Source organism: Enhydra lutris, unplaced genomic scaffold (genome assembly GCF_002288905.1).
Source record: "Enhydra lutris kenyoni isolate GAN:26980312 unplaced genomic scaffold, ASM228890v2 scaffoldscaffold12, whole genome shotgun sequence".
In the NCBI taxonomy this organism is placed as follows: domain Eukaryota; kingdom Metazoa; phylum Chordata; class Mammalia; order Carnivora; family Mustelidae; genus Enhydra; species Enhydra lutris.
The window spans coordinates 27,075,239-27,100,172 of NW_019154096.1; the positions used below are offsets into that span (position 1 = coordinate 27,075,239).

Consider the following 24,934-nt stretch of genomic DNA (forward strand, 5'->3'; position numbering starts at 1 on the left):
AGATTTTATTAATTTATTTGACAGAGAGACAGCGAGAGAGGGAACACAAGCCGGGGAAGAGAGAAGGGAGAGAGAGGAGAGAAGCAGACTTCCCGGTGAGCAGGGAGCCCAATGCAGGGCTCGAACCCTGGATCCTGGGATCACGACCTGAGCCAAAGGCATACGCCCAATGACCGAGCCACCCAGATGCCCCATAATCATTTTTATTTTATGATGTGTAAACATCTAGAATTCTTCTACCATTTACGTCCTCTTATATTGTCTTAGTTCATCAAGAGTTAGAGGTACAATGACAAGGAAGGTGAAGTTAAAGCTACCATATACACTAAAAACTGCTGAAAAGAAGAGAGAAAGAGAAAAGGTAGGAAAAAATGGAAAATAATGAAAAGGAATTACGGTAGTTCAGTAGGGGCACCTGGGTGGCTCACTGGGTTAAGCATCTGCTTTTGGCTCAGGTCATGATCCTAGGGTCCTGGGATTGAGCCCCGCATGGGGCTCCTTATCATCAGGGAGTCTGCTCCTCCCTCTCCTTCTACGCCCCCCACTCCATGCTGTCTCTCTGTCTACAATAAATAACAAAATTCTTTAAAAAAAAAAAAAAAAGGTAGTTCAATAAAGACAAAACAAAAACCCTACTATTCTTTGGAACAAGGATAAAATCAGAGTTTATTCTTCTAAAACAATGGTACAAAGTATACTGAACAAAGTTAAAAGAGATTTTATATTGTTAAAACCTGAATGGTGCTAAACATTGAATAGGTACTCAAATATGAAAGGCCAAACTAACATGTTATTAGGTAAACGCTGTCTTGTGAATAGAGCCTGAAGTGTTCTACATAGGTCAAAGAATGCCATCCACTGCCCTAGAACCACAGAGTACATTGTGCTCCCTTAGGTTTTCATTCCTATTGGTCTCAAAATTTTTATCTATGGATATAGATAACACTTAGCTACAGTATCTAAGTAAATAAATGCAAAAATATTGGGACTAGAATATTAACACCTATGAATGAGAATTAAAAGATGTATCTATTCCTTAATTATAAAACATGCAAGTGTATCTATTTTTTTTAAGGATTTTATTTATTTATTTATTTATTTATTTATTTGACAGAGAGAGAGAGAGCGCAAGAGAGAGCGAGCACAAGCAGGGGGAGAGGCAGAGGGAGAGGGAGAAGCAGGTTCTCAACTGAGCAGGGAGCCCTACATGCAGCTCAATCCCAGTACCCTCAGATCATGACCTGAGCCAGGGGCAGATGTTTAACCGACTAAGTCACCCGGGTGCCCCGGAACATAAGTTTAATCTGTTAGCCACTTTCATGAAGGACGAAGACAAAATGAAAATGAACTAGCTGAAAGAAATTCTACATGCAACGAAAGACTTGAGCTGCACTAAATCAAAAGACTCCTTTACTAACAATGAAAATATTTTCCTTACTCTCTGATGCGCCTATTCACAGCAGCTCGTATAGATTCTGAAGCCAAAATTTCTTCTGGGTGTGTTGAGATTATATTCAATGCTTGAGGGACTGTTGGGGGTGTGGTGGGTAACCAGGGCACTGCTCCAGGTTTCCTTGGAGCAGGAATAATGCACAATTCTCCATGGTAGAAAAACACCTGCAAAATGAGACATTTTAATTTTCCTTCTGGGTACTGACAAACTCTAGGTACATAAGAAAAATGTTACAACAAGATTTCATCTCTGTAAATTTTCCAAATTTGGGTATACTTACCCTATTGGCACTATTATCAGGATCCAACCATTTAGGGAGAAAGTCAGCAGCTTCTATTAACAAGAATTCACCATCATTGTCTTCAATCCTGATGCAAAAGAAATTCCAATTATGCATTCAAAAAGCATATATATGCAACTAATCAAAACACATTTATTCTAATATTTTTTCTTTCATTTTAGTAAATACCTGAGTACATGCTATGTGTAGGTTATTATAATAAAGCAAATAATACGTAAGACACTGAAGGAAGTACTGAAGGAGATTCTAAAATTGAAGGAGGATTTGGAGGAGATGATAAGGAGAAAAAGTAAGTATATAAATAACACCAGACAAAAATATGAAAAATATTAAAATAATCACCTAGCGCCAAGATTAGGAAAGCATTTATGGAAGTTACCTGGACCTTGAGAGATACTTTTGTTTTGCCTCATTTTTATCACTTTTTTAAATTTAAAATTTTTTTAAAGATTTTAATTTTTTAATGATTTATTTATTTACTTTAGAGAGAGAAAGCACGAGCATGTGAGCAGGTGGAGGGGCAGAGGGAGAGAGAATCCTGAAGCAAGTTCTCCCACTGGGCACAGAGCCTACAGGGGCTCGATCCCAGGATACTGAGGTCATGACCTGAGCCAAAATCAAGAGCTGGCTGCTTAATGAGAACTGAACCACCCAGGTGCCCCTAAATTTAAATTTTTGAATAGGTAAGACTTCAAAAAATACATAAAAAGTTACACAATGAAAAAGTTTCCTTCCTACTTTTGTCCTTATATGCCCCTTTCTTACCCTCCAACCACTGTTATTTCTTGTTTATCCTTCTAGAGATTCCTTATGCATAATTTAGCTAATAGGAATATAAATTCTTATTTTCTCCTCTTGTCACACAAAAGGTAGCATAGTTTATATACTGTTCTAGGTTTTTTTCCCTTTTAATGGGTGGCTATAAGGAGAAAGGAGAGATGTTCTTGGGAGAGGGAATAGTATAAGCAAAATCATGGAGGTGGCTATTTAAGGTGGATATCTGGAGAATGACAATTAGTAAAAAACAAGACTAGACATGCACAGTTATGGGGCGCTTAGGTGGCACAGTCGGTTAAGTGCCCAGCTCTTGGTTTTGGCTCAGGTAGTGATCTCAGGGCTGTGAAACTGAGTCGGGCTCCTGGGTTGGGCTCCCAGAGTCTGCTAAGCACAGAGTCTGCTTGAGATTCTCTCTCTCCCTCTCTCTCTGCCCCTCCTGTTCATGCTCTCTCTCTCTCTCTCTCAAATAAATAAATCTTTAAAAAAAAAAAAGCACAATTATATCATTTTGTGAAGAGCTTTAAATGTTAGCAGTCAGGTCGCCTCGATGGCTCAGTTGGTTAAGTGTCTGCCTGCAGCTCAGGTCATGATCCCAGGGCCTGGGATCGAGCCCTGCATCAGGATCCCTGCTCAGTGAAGCGTCTGCTTCTCTCTTTCTCTCCCTCTTTCTCTCTCTCTTCCTCTGCCTCTCCCCCTGCTTGTGCTCTCTCTCAAATAAATAAAAAAATAAATTTTTTTAAAATGTAAGCAGAGTCAATGAGAATGCACTTAGTTTTCTACACAAAAAGAATGAAAGGTTTCAAACCAGGGTAGAAAACGGTTAGAGCCCTACCTAAGGAAGATTAACTTGTTAGAGACATAGAGGAAGTTCTTCCTTTTTCTAATTTGTTTAAAAAACTGCTAAGACAATAGATGTTTATTACTGAAAGGGCTTTACAGGCCTAGTGTAGGTATAAGCCATCATAATATACAGATCAGAATCTGGAGCAACTGCCTTTAGCTCAGATCATGATCCTAGGGTCCCAGTATGGAGCCCCATGTCAGGCTCCCTGCTCGATGGGGAGTCTACTTCTCCCTCTCCCTCTGTTCCTCCCCCACTCATGCTGTGTGTGTGTGTGTATCTCTCTCTCAAGTAAATAAATAAAATCTTAAAAAAATAAAATAAAATAAATATCAGAATCCACACACAAAAGGCATTGCTCTCTCCCTAATATGCATGTAAAGATAGAAACGAGTATCTCTGTGTTTGTTTCCTTATAATTCTATCATTTATTGGGAAATTACTGCTAATTATTTTTAGGTATAATAATAGTAGTATATAAAATAAGCATTACCTCTTATATTTACATCTTAAAGTATTTAAAGACCAATGGCGTACTGTTGGTGATTTGCTTTAAAATAATCTTGCTATGTAACGGGGGAGTAGGGGAAATGTATAGATAAAGTAAGAATATTCATGAATTGACCAATGTCAATTGTCCAATTACAAAATTGTTGAAGCTGTGTGACAAATACATATGGGTGCATTCTCTCTACTTTGTGTTTGAAATTTTGATATAATAATGTTTTCAGAGTTGTTTTTCTTTTTGTTTTGCTAGGGAAGAGGTTGGAGGAATAGAACACAATTTGGGGACTGACAGGAAAATGAGGATAATATGTGGAAAATTAGGTGAAATACCCTCTGTTGACACAACTTGGTAATTACAGAGAACTATCAGTTCCCATTTTAAATACATTTAGAATGCAGTGTTATCTACTTTGCTTTCAATATAATTGTTCCCTGATTTTTTGTTAAATTTTTCTGTATTTCTCAAAAAGATATACAGTTAAGGTATAATAGAGGAAGACACTGTAAAGAAATTTGTAAAATATGTATATGTACATACAAATGGGATTTTTTTGCCTATGATTTTTTTAAACTGTAGTACACCCTTTTTGGATTTTTTTGGATTGTTTGGATTTTTTCTACCATCTGTATTTAGCTTTTTTTTTTTTTTTTTTAAGATTTTATTTATTTGAGAGAGAAAGATAGAATGAGTCAGGGGAAGGACAGAGGGAAAAGCAAACTCCACACTGAGCAGGGAGCCTGACACGGAACTCAATTCCAAGACCCTGGGATCACCACCCGAGCTGAAGGCAGACGCCTAACTGACTGAGCCACCCAGGCATCCTGTATGTATTTAGTCTTTCATAATGAGAATTATTTTTAAAAAACTAAAATAGGAAGGTTTTGTTTAAAAATTTTGGAAGTTAAGCTCTCCAATGTACTTTAATTTTTTCCTCAACTAAAGGAAGTTTCAACCACAAAAGAAAAGGAAGAAAACACAAAGTCACTTTCAAAATCTATGTCTCAAATTCGTACAGTCTCCACCAGATTACCGAAAAAAAATTTACTAAATGGATAAAAATGTAGTCAGTCTCAACAAGAGAATTCCTTTAGATTATTAAAATAACTAATACCTTGCTACTAACTCTGGAAATTCCTTTGTAATCTGCTTTACTATATAAACAATAAACCATTCATCCTCAATGTTATCCCCAAACTTTGTCATGCCAAATATATGAGCAGGAACATCTCCTAAAAACAAGAGAAAAGCAATCATATAACCAAATAAATTTGTCAGTGCACATAAAAATACAAGTAATCATTCAAATAAACAAACATTGACTGACTGACCATGCTGTAGGTACCATACAGGACTGGGGTTGTAATCCTGAACAGGATATAAGAAGCCTGCTTGTGAGGACCCAAGGGTCTAGACAACAGGAGATGGACCGCCATGCCATCTCAAAACAAGATGAAGAGATGTATGCACTGAGGGGGATGTGAGCATAAATAATGTGATATCTGAGCTATGCTCATTTGGAGGAATGACAGGGGTAGGTTTTCCAGAAAGAGAGAATAGCATGTGCAAACATATATAAGCATGGCAGACCATAATAGTGTTCCGGGGATATCAGGAAGCTAGATTTAGATGGGGCAGAAGTTTTTTAAACAAGTGCAACACTCAAAAATATGCAGAACTTAATACACTTTTAAACAATCCAATGGATCAAAGAAGAAATTACAAGGGAAATTAGAAAATACCTTGAGACAAATGAAAACAAACATGTAACATACAGAAAGCAGTGCTAAGAAGTTTATAGTTATAAAAGATCTCAGATCAACAACCTAACTTTAACCTTAAGGAACGAGAACAAGAAAAGCTAATCCAAAGCTAGCAGAAAGAAGGAAATGGTAAAGATTAGAACAGAGATTAATGAAACAGAGAATAGAAAAATAGAAAAAAAAAAAACAAAGTGATTTGGTTTGTTGAAACATTACAAAGTTGACAAAATCTTAGATCAGTAAGAAAAAATGGAGATGTAAGTAACTAAACTCAGAAATGAAAGAGGAGACATTACAACCTATACTACAGAAATAAAAAGGACTATAAGAGAACATTATGAACAACTATAGACCAACCGACTGGAAAACTTAGAGGAAATGAGTACATTCTTAGAAACACACAACCTATCAAGACTGGATCACTGGGGCGCCTGGGTGCCTCTGGGGGTTAAAGCCTCTGCTTTCCACGCAGGTCAGTATCCCAGGCCCCCCTCCATACTAAATCAGGCTCTCTGCTCAGTAGGGAGCCTGCTTCCCACCCCCTCGCCCGCCTGCCTCTCTGCCTACTTGTGATCTCTGTCTGTCAAATAAATAAATAAAAACTTAAAAAAAAAAAAAAAAAAAAGACTGGATCACAAAGAAATAGAGAATCTGAACAGACTTGTTACTAGTAAAGGACATTGAATCAGTAATCAAAAACTTCCCAACAAAGAAAAGCTCACTAGAGAATTTTACCAGCATTTAAAGAAGAATTAACATCAATCCTTTTCAAACTCTTAAAAACAACTGAAGAGGAGGGAACACTTCCAAACCCATTTTAGGAGGACAGCATCACCCTCATACTAAAGCCAAAGACAATACAGGAAAACTATGACCAATATCCCTGGTGTACTGATGCAGGAATCCTCAACAAAATACTAGCAAACTGAATTCAACACACTGAAAGGTTATACACCATGATCAAGTAGAATTTATTCTTGGAATGCAATGTAATGCATATGAAAATCAATCAATGTAACCAACCACATTAACAGACTAAAGGTCAAACAAGCACATTGTGAAGTGTCCCAAAAGCTCCCATAGCAAAAAAAAGTAGAAGAACAGCCCAACCAACTCTTCTCCGCACCCCAGATCTCTCAAATTTCTTCAACTAAGAGAAGCTCCAATTAGTGTCTACTTTTATCTACCTTATATATTAAACTTCAATTTGAACTTTATCCAGAAGCAATGGGTAACTAGTGAAGGATGTTGGGCAAAAGACTGATGTGATCAAATTTGTGTTTTACAAAGATCACTGGCATCAGTGTGAGAGAAGAACTGGAGATACAGGAACCAGAAGTTATTCAGGTGGCTGCTGTGGTCTTTCAGATGAAGAGGTAAATAGGGTCTAGATTGTAGCCAAACAAATGTACAGAAGGGGTCTTACTTTAGGAGTAACCACACTAGGATTTAGTGCTTGATAGAACATGGTCAAGTGAGCAGTTGAGTGTAATTTTGAATTATTAACAAACTGAATAACTAGGTAGATAACATCATCATTAAGCAAGACAAGAAAACATTGGGCAAAAATTATTTTCTAGGAAAAAGATAAGGAGTCGGTTTTAGCATGCTGTGCTAATGTGATGATGTTCTTGCCAATAAATATCACATGTCTTTCACTGAATAAGGGTTCAATAAATTTAACGACAGGGAACACATCTGGTAACTGCCAGCCGAAAGATAACAGATAAACACTACACTGAGACCTAGACTGACAGTATCAAGATGCCAGACTCCTGATCTGAAAGAAGACCCTGCATGAATAAGAGCCGTGGTCACCTATTCGTGCCTCATTTCACTAAAGCTATATGAAATGATGAGAAAAAGTGCCATATTTGGCCAGAAGTCACATATCAAGCAAGAACAACACAGAGAAGCAGTGAAGCAACTTCAAAATGATTCTGAGTAGCAAATAATGGCCATAAGCCCAATTATTTCTCTTTATAAGCCAGGCAGAGCCACATAGTTTCACAACTATGTCAAACAAGGCAGCCTACTGAACACATGATCAAGAACGAGGAATATAGAGTAACCACTAATGGAAGCTATGGTTAAGGAAGCCAGATGCCTGAACCTGTTTAGTATAGGTACCTAGATATACTATAGCACAGAAGAGTAAAGTTCCAAAAAACAGCCATAGCCTAATAATGTTGAGTATATATTAGTTCTCAAGGTAATTACTATTAGAAAGCTTTCATCAAACTAATTAAAAAAATTTTTTTTTGGTAAGTTTATGGTTCTAACTAAATATAGGCAAGCATCACTAATCAAAAAAGTTCAGGTTATAAATCTCCTTACAACACTGAGAGAACTATGGACTATTATAGATCACTGCTGTCAGACTCAGAAGTCACACGTATCACATCAAAATAAGTAAAAGAGCCTTACCTTTCCCAGGTTTATATTTGAGATTGAAAGGCTGATTCTGCCAGATATAGGGGACCAGCAAAGGTGCAAAATGAGTCATTATCCTCTCAATATACTTTTGAAGAATCTCTTTGTGTTTTTCTGGGTCTCTTGGTTCATCTGGTATCAGGAATAGGTGATACTCCACAGTGTCTTCCACTGTAGCAAGCTTCATATTTTCCTCCATTCTTCTTTGAAAACTACATTTAAAGTTTCAATAATATAAATCACATAGAATAATGTAGAAGTAAAATTCAATTCTCTGAACTATTTGACATGATTCCATTGTTTTCCAAAATTCAGTTATCCAGATGCTATCATTTAATTTTTTGATCAAGTATGAATAGTAACACCTATTTAATATTCTTGTAATGATGTTTTATACTTAAGATTATGTTTTCATACTTGAAATTATATTAAAGGAACTTCTGACATAATACAGTAAATGGAAATCGAGTATCACATTCCCAAATTAACTAATAGCATGCAAGAATAAAATAAAAAACGTTTTGAAAAACATACATTAAAAAAAAAGTTTACCCTCATACTAACATTTGTGTGTGAAACACACTTTGAGAAGCACAACAGTAACATCTTATGTTTAAATACTATCAAAAGTCCCAGTTCTGCCACTAATCAGTTTTGTCACTTTGAGCACCTCAATTTCTCTTTCTGGGGCTTCTTCCTCAACTGTAGAATGAGAGTGTTACTCTTTCACTTCTAAATTTCTCCCCCAGTTTAAATTGTTTTTATTTAAAAGCTCTTTAGGGCAATCTCCCTCACTGAAGAATTTAAATCTCTTTTTATGAATGTTGAAGGGCATAGAGGAACCCAAAACCACAAAACATTCATGTCCTATCATCTCACACCAAAATAATTTGTGCATGGTTCTTTATCGTGCAGCTGTCCTAAAACTGCCCCTTTTTCGGGGATGGTGGTGGTGGTGGTGGTGATGGTGGTGGTACATAACTCCGGTATGTTAAGAAGCGGTAGGTATCTCTAGGTTCTAAGGGTTTTTCCCTTACAACAAAAGTACTCGCTTACTATTGCGGCCAGATGAGGCTTGGGAAAGGGAGGAACTGTACTGGATGGTCCATTCTAAGGCACAATTCGAGCTCGATTCTTACTCGGTTTTCTCATGGGCTAATAAAACGAGGTCGAAAGGAACCTTCATCTTCTAACCAGTCTGTCCAAATCATCACTTGGCTTCTCAACCCAGAGGGACAGATAATTCCATCCACCCAACCCATAATGCCAAGCACATTTTATGAAGAAACTGTGTCAGAACTCGAAGGGACTTTGAGGTCACGCAGGCTAACTCCTTGCTGTACAAGTGAGAAAACTGGCACATACAGAAGCGACCACGCAGTCGAGGACTGAGCGGGAGTCTAGTGCTCTTCACTCCGACTAAACTCCCTCCCTCCATTCAACAAAGAGAAGCCAATTCCGCTTACGATTCTCGGGCCTCCCCCACGCGTCTCCGCTGCGGAACTTTCTTGGACCGCCCCTCCCACCGCGTGAGCCGGTCGGGAGCTGCCAGTAGCCGTTTGCCAAAGCCTTGCCCAAGGTCAGTCCAAACGGCTCGCGGTTACCTGAGGCCAGCGGAAGCTCTGAAAGACGCGCTCGGCCCCGGAACCCCGGTGGCGTCACTGCTGTGCGTCCACGGGAGCATTACGCGGGTGCCTCGGTGCATTCGTCACTTCCGCCCCTGCGAGGAAGCAGGGAGGGCGGAAGACTGGAGGGGTGGGGACCCAGGGAGTGGCGGCGGTCCGGAGTCTAGGCGACGGGGCGTGACGGGGCCGGAAGGTGGCGGGAGGGGGCCGGGTCGGAGCCGGCCGGAGGGCCAGGTCCGGAGGCCCCCACCCTGGCGTGCCCGCCCCCTCCGCGGCAGAGGAGGAAGAGGAGGATGATCTCCAGATACACTCGGAAGGCGGTGCCTCAGAGCTTGGAACTGTGAGTGGTCTGCTCTGCTAGACTAGCCCGGGCCGGGGGAGGCTGAGGCGGGTCTCCGGCGCTCTGGTTGGGGCCCTTCCCAACTAGTGCTTCTCACTTTTCCGTTTCCAGGGCGGGGGAAGGAAAATTTTCATTGGAATTCTCGCCTCCCAGACTTGTCAGATGCTGCCCGGTCTGCCTCCATCTCCAGCTAAGGGCATGTCACTTGTGCTGTCTTAGGACTTGGCCCTCTTGGGCTACACTTCCTGAGCTCAGGGACTGGCCCCCCTGCGGCATTTGTAGTTTCCTCAGTGCTTCATGCCTGTCAACGGACGGGCATTGACAAATCGAGAAGTTACTAATAGCTGAGTGCTAGAGAAAAGTTTATCTAGTGCCAGGCACAATGCAAAGCTGATCATATGCATTAGCTCACTTAATCCTATCAGCAGGGATACAGAATAGGGATTATTATTTTGTACATTCTACAAATAAAGATCCCAGATTTAACATTGTTGCATGCCAAAGATTATACAGGCAGAAAGTGGTGGAGCACAAACCTGGTGTCAGTCTGACCCTGAAGCTTTGGTCATAATCGTTATGTATACTGCTTCCCCACCTCTGAGGTTAAACTTCAGAATCCTTAAGGATAATTTTGCTCTAGAGAGCAAATATTTAAGCTTAAAAACCCACCTCCCACCCCTGGTGAAGTGTTGTAATTAGCAAGTAATGATAAAGTTGTATATTTGTTGATGCCTTATACTTTCAAAAAGACTTTAACATCATGATCCTTGAAACAACTCTGTACGATGGGTATGATTATCTTTCAGTTTTTCAGAACATGAAATATTAGAAAGGTTACACATCCTAAGATTATATAACCAATAGGTTTTGAGCTTGGGCTTTTTAATCCTCAAATTCCAACTCCCCCCCACCCCCCTTGGAGCTATGTAATTTTAGCAACCATATATTTAAAAAGTAAATACTAACTATACATGGTAATAGCAAGCATGGGATCTTCTGTCAATCTGGGTTTCTGGCTAGGCTCTTTTCTAGTCATGTGACTTTTCAGCAGATTAATAAATATTTGAGCATCCATTTCTGTAATATAGGAGTAAGACTTTCTCTAAAAGCCTATCTAAAGTGATGGCACAGGGCTTGACACATAGTAGATCCTCAGTGATTGGTAATTTCCTGTCCTTTCCCACCTTTACTTGGTACAGTAGCCATACAAAGAAAATCTGTGATCCTTCCTTGCCTTTCAGAAGCTCATTATCTACTAAGTAATAGGATATCTACACAGTAGCAATTCAGATAATAAGCTTTTTAGGAAGTAGAAAAAAGAAAGTAAAGGGAACAGGAGTTAGCTAAAAATCTGCTTTTATAATTATTCTGACCATTCTGAGAGTAAAAAAAAAAAATCATTTGTGGAAAAAATTACTCCAATATAGTTACATTACTTGTTCTCTATTGTTGATTTGATTGATACTCTCTATTCTCTAAAGGCAACTCTCTTCAAAGATGATTCTCTAGAGGAGTCAGGATGATATGAATAATGAAGACACAAGGGGATTATATGTATCTAAATGACAGTAAAATAAAACAATTTTTACTTTAGGTGTTAGAATATTTTGCTTTGAAGAAGGAACTTTAGTTTTCTCCCTAATAGTTCCAAATTACAAATATTGAAAAGAGTTTAAAAAAAAAAAAAAATTTTCAAAATAAAGCTTAAAACTTAAAAAGTGATAAATTTCAAACATACATGTATAGTGAATAATATAATGAACCACCTATCACCTACATTCAACAATTATCAAAAATTTGATATATTTGCTTCATCTATCTTATCTTTTTTCAGCCTCTCTGTCCATCGTCTGTAAATAAGAAAGCAAAACCCCAGACACTTACCATTTAACCCTTGTATACCTTAGTGTGCATCTCTAAAAATTATAGCTATTTTCTTTTCTTTTTTTTAGATTTTATTTATTTGAGTGAGAGAAAGAACACGAGCAGGGGGAGGGGCAGCAGGAGAGGAAGAAGCAGACTCTCTGCCGGGCAGGGAGCCTGATGTGGGGCTTAATGCAGGGCTAGATTCCAGAACCCCAGGATCACAATATGAGCCAAAGGCAAACAGACAAATGCCCAACCAACTGAGCTACCCTGGTGCCTCAGTATTTTCTTACATGAAAACAATGCTATGATCAAATTTAGTATTTCTTTGGTATTATCTAATCATCATTTCATGGTCAGATTTCTTTGACAGACTTATGTTTCTTTTTTGTAGCTGGAATCCACATTTCTGTTTACTACCACTGTCTCAAAGACAAGTTTTTCGTTGTAGGATCATTGAATGAGAGCAGTACAAATAGCTCTGCACAAATCCATCCCCACCATTTGAGAAATAATTTCAAGTACAAGCTCTGCTGACTGTGCCCTTAGCTTTATCTTTATATACAAAAATGGTTCCATTAGCTAAAATCTCAAATTATTCATTTGTTTTGAGAAGCCTCAGAGCCAGAGTACTTGAAATTGAATCCTGGCTCCATCATTTCATAGACATGACCTTAAGCAGGTTACTTAATCTCTCTGTGCTTCACTTTCCTTGCCTATGAGGTAAGAGTATTAGAGATTTATAATATACATTTGCAAACTGAAGACTCTAAAGAGACCTATGTACTTTGTTTAGCTTATCATGTTCCCTAAACTTATTTTATTGCAGAATTTTGTGGGGGAGGAAAGTCTCCTATAGATGATTGAGACTGGAACATATAATAATTGGTCCCTTAGTTTAATCTAATGTACAAGTTGAACTCTCTAGAGCAGCTCTGTCCAATAGAAATATAATACAGCCACATATGGAATTTTAAATCTTCAGGTAATCACGTGAAAAAACAGTAGAAACAGATGAAATTAATTTTTTGACTTTTTATTTTGAAATAATTATAGACTCACTATTACAGAAATCATACAGAGAATCCCATGAACCTTCCACCTTCTCCCAATGACGACAACTTATGTAAGTAGTGTAGTGTCAAAGCCAGGAAACTGACATTGGTACACATTTTATTAGAAACTGTGAGACTGGGGCTCTTCGGTTACTCAATCAGTTAAGTTTCAGCTCAGGTCATGATCTCAAGGGTCCTGGGATCAAGCCCCACATCCAACTTGATGGGCTCCGTGCTTAGTGCAGAGCCTGCTTGTCCCTCTCCCTCTGTTCCTCCCCATGCTCTCTTTCTCTTTTTCTCTCATAAATAAATTTTTTAAAAAACCTTTAAAAAAAGAGAAACTATGAGACTATTCCAGAGTTGCTGTACCTTTTTACATTTCCATAAGCAGTGTATGAGGCATCTAGTTTCTCCAAATCATCGCTCACCTTGGATGTTATAACCGTATTTTGTGTTAACTGTTCTAAAAGGTTTATGGTTATAACTTACTGTAATTTAAATTTGCAGTGAAACTAATTTTAAGAGTGTATTTTTTAACCCAGAATATCCAAAATACTATCATTTTAACATGTAATCAAGATAAAATTATTGATGCTCTATTATACATTCTTGTTGTACTGAGACATCAGAATCCCGTGTTCTATACTTAAAACACATCTCATGTCTGACTAACTACATTTTTTAAGTTTTTATATAAATACCAGTTAGTTAAAATACAGTGTAATATTAGTTTCAGGTGTACAGTATAGTGACTCAACACTTCCATGCAACATCTGGTGCTCACCACACTGACTAACCACATTTTAACTGCTAGTTGCTAGGGGCTACCATATAGTACAGTGCAGTCACAGAGCAGCTGGAAGTAGGTGACTAACCTGTAGTCAAGTTATTGAAAAGTATGTATTTTTTCTTTACAGGAAATATAACTTTTTAAAAAATCTTTCACAGGAAAGGAATAACAAAACATGCTATTAGTCATCATCCTCTTCCAGAGCAGCTAGATGAAATTTCTTCTACCAATGAAAGCCATGAAAAAGACACAAGTTCCCAAAGGTAATAACACAAAGTGTACTCATTTGCTTATTACACTTGATAATGGAAAAAGTGTTTTTTGGCTTAGGCTTGATATCTAGTCTTGTACTAATGAAACAAAACAAGAACTTTTATCACATTTTCAGCACCATTCAGTTTTCCTTCTGGAACAGCTAATGGAAACATCATACTTACAACCCTTGAAAAGTAGTATTATGACATAGTTAAAAGCCAAGACTCAGAAGGAGTCTAACATTTGATTTTTATTATTTTTTAAAAGTTTTTATTTATGTATTTGACAGAGAGAGAGAGGCAGCTAGAGAGGGAACACAAGGGGGAGGGGAGAGGGAGAAATAGGCTCCCTGCTAAGCAGGAGCCTGATGCCTGACTCCATCCCAGGACCCTGGAATCACGACCTGACCCAAAGGCAGATACTTAACAATTGAGCCACCTAGGAGCTCTAACATCTGATTTTGTTTTTGAGATTTTACTTATTTATTTGACAGAGAGAGACACGATGAGAGAGGGAACACAAGCAGGGGGAGTGGGAGAGGGAGAGGGAGAAGCAGGCTCCCTGTTGAGCTGGAAGCTCTATGCAGCTGGATCCCAGGACCCTGGGACCATGAGCTGAGCCGAAGGCAGACGCTTAACAACTGAGCCACCCAGGAGCCCCAACATAGCATTTTTAATCCTGGTTCTGCCACATATTAGCTGGGTAACAACAGGCAAGTTACTTACGATAGTTATATTTCTTAAAGGGTGTTGTGAATATAAATGAGATGAAGTATGTAAAACTTGGCACAATGATTGGCATATGGTAAATGAATAAGTATTAGCTGCAGTTACCATTCTAAGAAACAGTATACTGTGGGGCACCTGGGTGGCTCAGTGGGTTAAGCCTCTGCCTTCAGCTCAGGTCATGATCTCAGGGTCCTGGGATCGAGCCCCACATTGGGCTCTCTGCTTGGCAGGGAGCCCACTTTCCCCTCTCTCTCTGCCTATCTCTCTGCCTACTTGTGATCTCTCTGTCAAATAAATAAAATCTTTTACAAACAAACAAACAAACAGCATACTATAATTTCAAAGAGGGTTCTGAGAAGCAGTGTGGTATCACAGAAAAGTTATAGTCATAAAACCTAATTTCAATATTTAGAACTCAATCTCAGATTGTCTTTAAAATGGGGTTAATTGGGGTGTTTGGCTAGTACAGTTCAAAGAGCATGCAACTCTTGATTTTGGGGTCATGAGTTTGAGCCCCATATTGGGTGTAGAGATTACTTAAATAAATATAACTTAAAAATTTTTTTAAATGGGGGTAAACTGAGTTCTACATCACCGGGTTGTTGTGAGGATAAAATGGAATTACATCTATAAAAGTGCCATACAAGTTCAGACATCACTGTTCATATTTCTGAAATGTCTTTCGTTTTCAAGGGTAGATGTTGTAAGTGGAATGCTAAAGTATTTGTTGTAAACCATGACTAGAATTATTTAGAATCACTGTCATCAATTCTGTAGGAATTAGGACTTTTCCATGATGCTTAAATGTTAAGTTCTTCATTTATTTTTGTTTCTGTGGATATATTTGTTTGCATGGTTGTCACCTAGTAAATTGCTGGGTAGTTACTGCTACAGAAATTTGAGGAAGTATAACAATTTTTCTGTTTTCTCTCTTCTTTCCAAATTGTGCACTTAGTGAGTCTGACATCACACAAGAATCGCCTTTTACATCAGCTGACACTGGGAATTCAAGATCTGCTTTTCCAAGCTATACAGGCACAGGGATCTCTACAGAAGGCAGCTCAGACTTCTCCTGGGGCTATGGTGTGAGTTGTATGTTACCGGTGTGATGGAATGCTTGGGAGTTAGGATCTGTCACTTTTGTCAAGTGTATTTCATTCCTTCACTCTTTGAAGATTGGTTCTTTACATTGGTTCTTCTTACCAGTTTTTACCCTCTTTCAGTATTTGCTTTGTTTTATGGATACAGTGGTTGATCCTTAGAAATGCTTAATGTTTGACTTAACAGTTGCAGGTTAGTATGGATCTGGGCCATGGGTCTGCTTTTGCTTTGTGTAGTCCACTGATGTGTCTCTCCACCACTAATGTTACTTGTTTAAATTGTTTTTGGAACTTGATTATTAAGCCACTATAGACTGGGAAAATGAATATGATATATGATTAAATGAAAAAAAGCATAATTAAAAATAGTATGGATAGTGTGGTTCTATTTTGAGTTTACATATATTTTTTGCTTATATGAATTTTAGAAAAAAAGTAAAGACATGTACCCAAAATGTTATTTAGTCATTATTTATTACGTGTTGAGATGAGATTGACTATTTATTTACTTACTTATTTATGGCTATCTCCCATTATAAAATATTATTTTTAAAAGCTTAAAACCTTAAAAGAAGATTTTAAGGTCACATTTTATGCACATTTATTGCCTTGATGCAATACATATTTTTATTTCTGTGTCTTCTTTCAGTCTATATTAATTTGATGAAGTATGTAAAACTTGGCACAATGATTGGCATATGGTAAATGAATAAGTATTAGCTGCAGTTACCATTCTAAGAAACAGATACTGTGGTGTACATACAATGCTATGCTCTGTTTTTTTCACTTAATATTATTTTGTAAGCACTTTTCCACAATACTGACTTTATACCATATTGTTGTCAGCAACTTGTTTTTCTTTACAAAAGTCTGCTAATTGTTATAATCTATTATTATCACCATGAATTATTTTCCAGTAATTTGAATTTGGTTGTATATACACTTTCCTTACTTTGTTGTATATGTGCATCCTATTTTGTGGTCTGCTTTTCCATTCACCATTATTCCATATATATATTTCTTTTACTACTTCCATACCTGTCAAATTTGAATAGTTATATATAAATACTTATGAAATATTCCTAATATAATTAGAGCTTTCCCTTTTTTTTTTTTAAGATTTTATTTATTTATTTGACAGAGATCACAAGATCACAAGTAGGCAGAGAGGCAGGCAGAGAGAGAGAGAGAGGGAAGCAGGCTCCCCACTGAGCAGAGAGACTGATGCGGGGCTCAATCCCAGGACCTTGAGATCATAACCTGAGCCAAAGGCAGAGGCTTAACCCACTGAGCCACGAGGCGCCCCAGAGCTTTCCCTTATTATCTGATGGTTGAATTTTCAGTTTTTCTTCATTAATTCAATAGATATTTATAGAGTACATCTGTTTTTGGACATTGTACTGGGGAATATAGGGGAGTGAGACTCACACAATTGAAGTCTAATGAGGGAGAGTGACAAGAGCAAGTAAAATACAAAAGATGAGAAGTGCTCTAAGGAAGATGACAGGGTACTGAAACAGGACATTATAGGGGGGATTTACTTTAGATAGGGATTTACTTATCAGATTGGGTAGATCTGAGACTTACAGATTAAAGAGTTAACTGTGTGAACAGTGAGGAAAGAGCTTTCCTGACAGTTAACGAGCAGCATGTGCAAAAGCCCTAAGGACGAAAAGAGCTTCATGTTTCCAAGGGAAAGTATTTGGTGTGTTCATGGAACTGAAAAGTGGTCAGTGTGGTTGGAGGATGGTATCAGGCAGAGAAACCATAAATGAAATCAGAGAGGCAGGCAGGACTAGATGATACAAGGCCATAGTAAAGAATATAAATTGTATCCTAAAGGAATTAATTAATTTGATGGCTTATTGTGAGATTTTTAGTGTACTAACTATATATTTCCATTAGTTGTCTTTGTATTGCAATTAGTACTTATTTATAAGTTATGAATGTCATAAAAATGTTTCCCTTTGCTTTCCTTTTGTTATTTACTGTGTAGCAGATTTTTTTAAATCATCCAATATTACCATTTCACTTTTGACCTTCATTTCTACTACTGCTTCTTTCTACTACCTTCATTTCTATACTAGTCAGGATTTTATCTTTAGAAAGACAGACTATTGGGGCACCTGGGTGACTCAGTGGGTTAAGACTCTGCCTTCGGCTGAGGTCATGATCTCAGGGTCCTGGGATTGAGCCCCACATTGGGCTCTCTGCTCACTGGGGAGCCTGCTTCCCTCTCTCTCTCTGCCTGCCTCTCTGCCTACTTGTGATCTCTGTCAAATAAATAAATTAATTTAAAAAAAAAAGAAGGATGGACTATTACAGTATTCTTAATAGCATTTTATAGAATTTTGTGTTTATCTTTTTAACTCAGCAGACTTTAAATAATATATGGTGTAAGGTATGAACTAAGTTTTTATGCTGTCGAACCTATTTTGTTTGAACAATTTTTCTATATTTGATTTAAAATCATGTAGTTTTCAAGAAAAATAAAATAAATAAAATCATGTAGTTTTCATTGTATTTTTAAAATATTTAGGGTAAATCTACCAGTGTTCATTAAACAACATATATTATTTAGTATTTGTGTCCTCTTTACATCTTAAGCTGAATTTTATTTTCACTTGCTTCAAATTTTATAAAATGTTCTTCAGGGATTTAATTGGTCTAGCATTGTAACTTTATATTAGATTAGGGAAGGTGTAGAGAGAATGAAAATTTATTGAATTTTTAGTAGATGCCAGGCACTGTGCTAAATACTTTATATATACATTTCAATCATTTCTCATCTTAACATAGTATTCTAGCTAGAAATACAGTCCTTTTATTTAGATCTTCCTTTAGTTTATCATTTTATTATTTGAGTAAAATCTCTTATTGTAAGTTGCAACTGATACTAAAATTGAAATTAGTATTTATATATTTTATTTACTTTGGAACCGTCTTGGTGTTTTTCTTCCTTTCAGTTTAATTAATGGCATACTACTCTGCTAAATATGTTTATTTTTTATAATCATTCTGGACTTTATAGTCTAGATTTATTTCTTTTAAAATATTCTAAAATTTAAAAATATTCTAAAATTTAAATATAATTATGTGAAGATAGACCTTCCTCTTCTATCCTAATTATAGTTGTTATTTAAAATGTTATAGCCAACGGTCAGAAAAGTAGATAACCCAGTTCTGTTCTATTTTAGTTTTATATGCTTTGGGTTGATTTTTTAAAAATAATCGAATAAGGTTTATTCTAGGAATACAAAGATGGGTCAGTACCTGCAAATGTAGTATATTTAACATTGATGAATTAAATGAAAAAAAAAATAAAACCAATAGATGCTAAAAAAGTATTTGATACATTTCAAAAATGATTCACTATATAAAAATTCTCAATAAGAAAGGAGGAAACCCTTGAGATTTGATAACTATTTGCCAGTTGAATAGGAAATATCAGTTTAAATGTCGAAACACTAAAGTTACTTGAATTAAAATAAGGAACCAGATAAGAATTCTTCATTAACAAATTTAATTGATTCCTTTGCTAACTTTGTACATTTTAATTATTTTTATTTTTACATAAAATTTATCGTATACACTATTTAGTTCCAGTTGTTTTTCCACTTAACAGTATACTTTGAAGAATATCTATTATTGTAAAAATTTACTTATTCTTTAATGGCTGCATACTCATTGCTATTACCAAAAAATGCTGCCTCTGTAACACTGTACATATACTATTTTACATAAATGTGAATATATCTGAGGATAAACTTTTAGAGCTGGAGTTGCTGGTCAAAGGATATATGCTTTTGTAATTTTGAAAGCTGTTGCCAAATTGGTCTCTAGAAGTTATTCCAATCTGCAGTCTCACCAGGAACATATATGGAAGGGCCTGTTTTCTTCTACTTTTTTTTTTTTTTTAAGATTTTATTATTTGAGGGTGCCAGGGTGGCTCAGTGGGTTAAGCCGCTGCCTTCGGCTCAGGTCATGATCTCAGGGTCCTGGGATCGAGTTCCGCATTGGACTCTCTGCTCAGCAGGGAGCCTGCTTCCCTCTCTCTCTCTGCCTGCCTCTCTGTCTACTTGTGATCTCTCTCTGTCAAATAAATAAATAAAATCTTTTAAAAAAAAGATTTTATTATTTGACAGAGAGACACAGTGAGAGAGGGAACACAAGCAGGGGGAGTGGGAGAGGGAGAAGCAGGCTTCCCATTGAGCAGGGAGCCCGATGTGAAGCTCGATCCCAGGACCCTATCCCAGGACCCTGGGATCATGACCTGAGCCGAAGGCAGATGCTCAACAACTGAGCCACCCAGGTGCCCCTCTTCTACTTTTGACCAGAGCAGTGACTTACCAAACTTTTTTTTTAAATTTTATTTTTCATAAACATATAATATCTTTTTATCCCCAGGGGTACAGGTCTGTGAATCGCCAGGTTTACACACTTCACAGCACTCACCATAGCACATACCCTCCCCAATGTCCATAATCCCACCCCCCCACACCCCCCCATTAACCCTCAGTTTGTTTTGTGAGATTAAGAGTCACTTATGGTTTGTCTCCCTCCCAATCCCATCTTGTTAATCTTTGCCAGACTTTTAGGTTTTAAAAGAAGGTATCTGTGCTATTGGGTTGGTTAGAAAAAAAAAATTGCACAACTTACATATCGTGCGTGTATGTGTGTATGTGAGAGAGAGAGAGAAAAAGAGTGAGTGTGAGAGAGAGAGAGAGATGGCACCCAGATAAGATATAGGCATTCCTCATCCTACAAGGCTCCTGGATGCCCTCTCTCAACCCCAAAGATAACTGCTATTCTAACCCTTTTCACTAGCTTTTTAAATTTTTGCCCTTCATATAAATGAAATAATACAATATGTATTCTTTGTATCTGGCTTCTTATGCTCAGCATTATGTTTGGAAAGTTCATACATGATGTTGCACATATTTGTAGTCTGTGACTTGCCTGTTTATATTTCATATCCATTTATTTTTATTTTTTATTGTTTTTATATTAATAGGAGACCTTTATCTTTAGATTAGGGGTCAGTGTACTTTTTTGATAAAGTAGAAATATTTTAGACTTTGCAGGCCCCGTCAGGACCCTCAACTCTCACTGTAGTGAGTAGACAGCTGTAGATAATGGGTAAATAAATGGGTGTGACTGTTCCAATGAAACTTTATTTACAAAACAGGCTGTGGGGCAGATTCGGGCCACTGGTCTTAGTTTGCTGACCCCTGTTCTAGATGTTTATAACATAGACTTTCAGATACCTACATTATATCCATTCCCCTATAGAACTTCAGGTATTATGCCCAGTTGAAAATTTATTTCTCAGCCTCTGTTACAGGTAGTGGCAGCTAATGAATTGTACACAAAAGTCAGGAGATGAAGCTTTCTGGAATGCCTTTTTTTCCATTTCACCCCCTTTCTCCAAATTCCTGCCTGGAACATGGTTAAAGGTACAGCAACCATCTTAGACCATGAAGTGTTACTGAGAATGGAAACAATAGAGAAAACAGTCCTTGATTTCCATGGAGCCACTATATCAGCTTTTTAATGCCTACCACTAGACTAATTTTTTTATGAGAAAAATAAACTTTGTTTAAGCCACTGTTACTGCTTTGGTTAGTAGTAGCAATCATACACTCATCTTTTATTAAGTGTATTACAAATATCTTTTCCTAGTATGTGGCTTTATACTTTCACAATTTCTATATTTAAGTCTATAATACACCTGGAATTGTTTTTTGTATATGATACACAGCAGGAACATAATTTTTCCATATGGATTATGAATTTTTTTAGCACCATTTACTAACTAGTTCAGGATTTCTGAGCATGGGCAATTTTGGCACTTTGGGTGTATTTGTTGTATAGAAATATCTCATGCCTAGCAGGATGTTTAATATTTCATGATCGCTTCATGTTAAGTAGCTGGAGCACCCCCTAGTCATTGTGATCACCATTTTTAATTGATTTATTGCTCTTATATAGGTGTGCAGTACCTGTTTTTCAAGTGAAATGAGTTCTAGGATAATGTTGGCCTCTGGCAAAAATTTATATTCTTTGTCATGTTTTTTAAACTTCTGATTATTTATTTGTTAATAGATTTCTCATCTATTTAATACTAGATTAAACTTTCACTGGATTTTTTTTTACTGTGATATTCACATAACATAGAATTCACTCCTTTAAAGTGAACAATGAAGTGGTTTTTAGTATATTCACAAGGTTGTGCAAACCTCACTATTGACTAATTTTGGGACATTTTTATCACCCCCCAAAGAGGTCCCATACACATTAGCTGTCACTCCTCAATCCTCCAGTCCCTCAGCCCCCTGAGAATCACCAATCTGCTTTCTGCCTGTGTGGATTTGCCTATTCTGACATTTCATTCAAATGAACCATACAGTATATGACCTTTTGTGTCTGGCTTATTTCACCTCACATATTTTCAAGATTTAGCCATGTTTTAGCATGTGTCAATACTTCTTTTTTATTGATGAATATAATTCCAAAAATACCAAAATTTTGTTCATCTATTCATCACTTGATGGACATTTAGGTTGGCTTTTTTTCTTTTTTCTTTTTTTTGTGTGGCTATTATGAATAATGCCACTATGAATATTTGTGTGCAGATTTTTCTGTAGACATGTTTTCAATATTCTTAGGTATATACCTAGGAGTAGAATCACTGGATCATATGAAAACTATTGTAATTTTTTGAAGAATACATTTATTGTCAACCTTTATTGCTATGATTATGTTTTTTAAGGTTTCTAGTTAGTATATAGAGAATGTTGATATTTTCCTTGTATTACACAAACACTTCATTGCATGTATCACAGGTATGAAATCCATTATTTTGTTTTTAAGGTTGTGTCTTAATTAATGAAATCCAAGTTTTAAGATCAGAGTTGCAAAATGCTACATAGGGTATTTTCTTAAAAACTTGAAACAACCTCAAATTTACAGGAAAGTTACAAGTACAGTACAAAAAACTAGTTTTCATGAATAATTTGAGAGTAAGTTACTGACATGATAATCCTTCATACCAAATATTTTTGGTATGTCCTTCAAACAAGGACACTACATGACCAGAGTGTAAGCATCAAATTCTGGAAACTAACAGTGAAATGTGGCTACCATCTAATCTCTAGACCCCCATTAAAATTTCACTAGTTGTCCCAATAATATCCTTTATAGCCAAAAGTTCACTTAACATTGTTATATCTCTTTAGTCTCCATCTGGAATAGTTCCTCAATTTGTAATATCACAGATACGAGCTTGTTTTTCTCATTGCATTCTATTTGGTGACACATGGTTTCATTTGTCCCGTCATTGATGATGTTCACTTTGATCACTTAATTAAGGTGTGGTGTCTTACACCTTAATTTTTTTTCTGTTGTTTAATAGTATTTTCTGGAGGGGCACCTGGGTAGCTCAGTCAGTTGAGCATCTGCCTTTGGCTCAGACCATGATCTCAGTTGGGTTCCCTGCTTAGTGGGGAGTCTGCTTCTTCCTCTCCCATTGCCCCTCCCCCTGCTCGTGCTCTCCCTGTCTCTCTCTTAAATAAATAAAAGCTTTAAAAGAAAAAAAGTATTTTTTTGAGAAGTAACTTTGAAATTATGTAGCTACTATCCTATTCCTCATCAAACTTTCAATTTTTGAATTTATTTACATTAGTGTACTCATAGAATCCTATTTCATTCTGTGAGTTGTAATATATCATTATCATTATTTATCTTGAAGTTCATAATGTCCCAGCTTTTAGCCAGTGGAATGCCCTTCATACTGGCTTCTGTGCCATTTTGACATGTTCTCATCCTTTTTTGAGCACTTATTTTCTGGCACAAGATACTCCAGGCTTATTGAGTGCCATATTTAGAAAGAAATATTTGGGTGCTAAGTGTGCCCATTGCTTTTCAGTTGTTCAAAGTTATTCAAAGTTCATTCTAGTTTTTTTCCTTTTCCATATTTGCAACTTTTTTCTTTGATAATAAGAAACCTGGGTTCCATTATCCTTAATATATTTACTTATTTTATAAATCCCCCTGAATGTAACCAGTTTCCTACTAATGCCACTGCCTCCTAACCTCTGGAGATAGCTTCTCACTTCACAAATATGTCAACACCCTGTACTGGTCATTGCCCCCTGCATCCTTTCACCCATTGGATATTCTTTTCACCCTGCTCAGAGCCAGACACCCAGTATAGTCCTGACTTACATACTGGCACCTTCTTCACCCTGCTTGGACTGTCATCCTGTGTGAGGCTGCCTACTCCCCACACAGTAGCCTTTTTCTCTCTGTTCTGGTACCAGCATTACAAGCTGGCTGCCCTCCCATTGGACATCCTCTTCATCTAACTTGTGCTCCAACACCCTGCAATAACCTGCTCCCCCATGTGAAAACACCAACTGTGGCACTGTATTTTCAAAAGTCATGCCAGTATATATCCCATTTTACATGTTCTTCTTACAAGATATTGATACTTCTCCATTGAGAGTTTTTTCCTCTTGAACCTGAATGGATTATTTACCTCAGTCAGTAGCATGCAGTGAATGTGATGCTACATGATTTTCTAGGTCAGAAGGTAACACAACTTCTGCCTGCCTCTGTTTCTCTCTCTCTGAATACTTGGAATCTAGCCACTGGATTGTGAGGAAGTTCAGACCAGACCACATGGAAAAACCCAGGTAAAAGCCAATATCAACTGCCAGATATTTGAGTGAATGAATGAGAATTCAAATGAATTCAGGTCCAAGCCTTCAGGTTTTTCAACTGATATCTCAGATGTTGTGGAGAAGAAATAAGCCATTCCTGCTGTGATCTATAAAAATTCCTGACCTATGTAAACCTGGGGAGATAATCCGTGATCGTTGCCGTTTTAAGTCATTAAGTTTTAGAGTGATTTCTTATAATGCCATAGTAACTAGAACTCCCCTCTTGCACTGCTCAGGGTCAGGAAAACTGCTTAGACCTTCTCTCCACCCCTCTTTGTTTCTTATCATACAATAGGCCATCTTCCTACTCAGACACCCTCATTACTCTGCTTAGGTTCCAATTTCATATGCCAGGGTGCCCTCCCAGGTTAATGCTTTC

At 37.2% G+C, this 24,934-nt stretch overlaps 2 protein-coding genes across 4 annotated transcripts in view; one reads left to right on the forward strand and one right to left on the reverse strand.

Annotated features, from left to right (window-relative positions):
• LOC111144802 (ecdysoneless cell cycle regulator) overlaps positions 1-9,711 on the reverse strand; it is a 30,064-nt gene extending 20,353 nt beyond the window's left edge. The window contains exons 1-5 of the mRNA XM_022499287.1: positions 9,540-9,711; positions 8,068-8,285; positions 4,992-5,109; positions 1,734-1,821; positions 1,439-1,617 (exon numbers count right to left, since the gene is read on the reverse strand). Of these exons, the coding sequence (XP_022354995.1) occupies positions 1,439-1,617; positions 1,734-1,821; positions 4,992-5,109; positions 8,068-8,272 (590 nt within the window). The 5' untranslated portion in view covers positions 8,273-8,285; positions 9,540-9,711. The remainder of the gene's footprint in view (positions 1-1,438; positions 1,618-1,733; positions 1,822-4,991; positions 5,110-8,067; positions 8,286-9,539) is intronic.
• Positions 9,712-9,834: 123 nt separating this feature from the next.
• LOC111144718 (family with sequence similarity 149 member B1) overlaps positions 9,835-24,934 on the forward strand; it is an 81,662-nt gene continuing 66,562 nt past the window's right edge. For 2 of the 3 annotated variants that reach the window (XM_022499160.1, XM_022499161.1), the window contains exons 1-3: positions 9,835-10,038; positions 13,908-14,012; positions 15,688-15,817. In XM_022499160.1, the coding sequence (XP_022354868.1) occupies positions 9,992-10,038; positions 13,908-14,012; positions 15,688-15,817 (282 nt within the window). In that variant the 5' untranslated portion in view covers positions 9,835-9,991. Of the gene's footprint in view, positions 10,039-13,876; positions 14,013-15,687; positions 15,818-24,934 lie in introns of all 3 variants that reach the window. The other variant, XM_022499162.1, reaches the window with a different exon arrangement.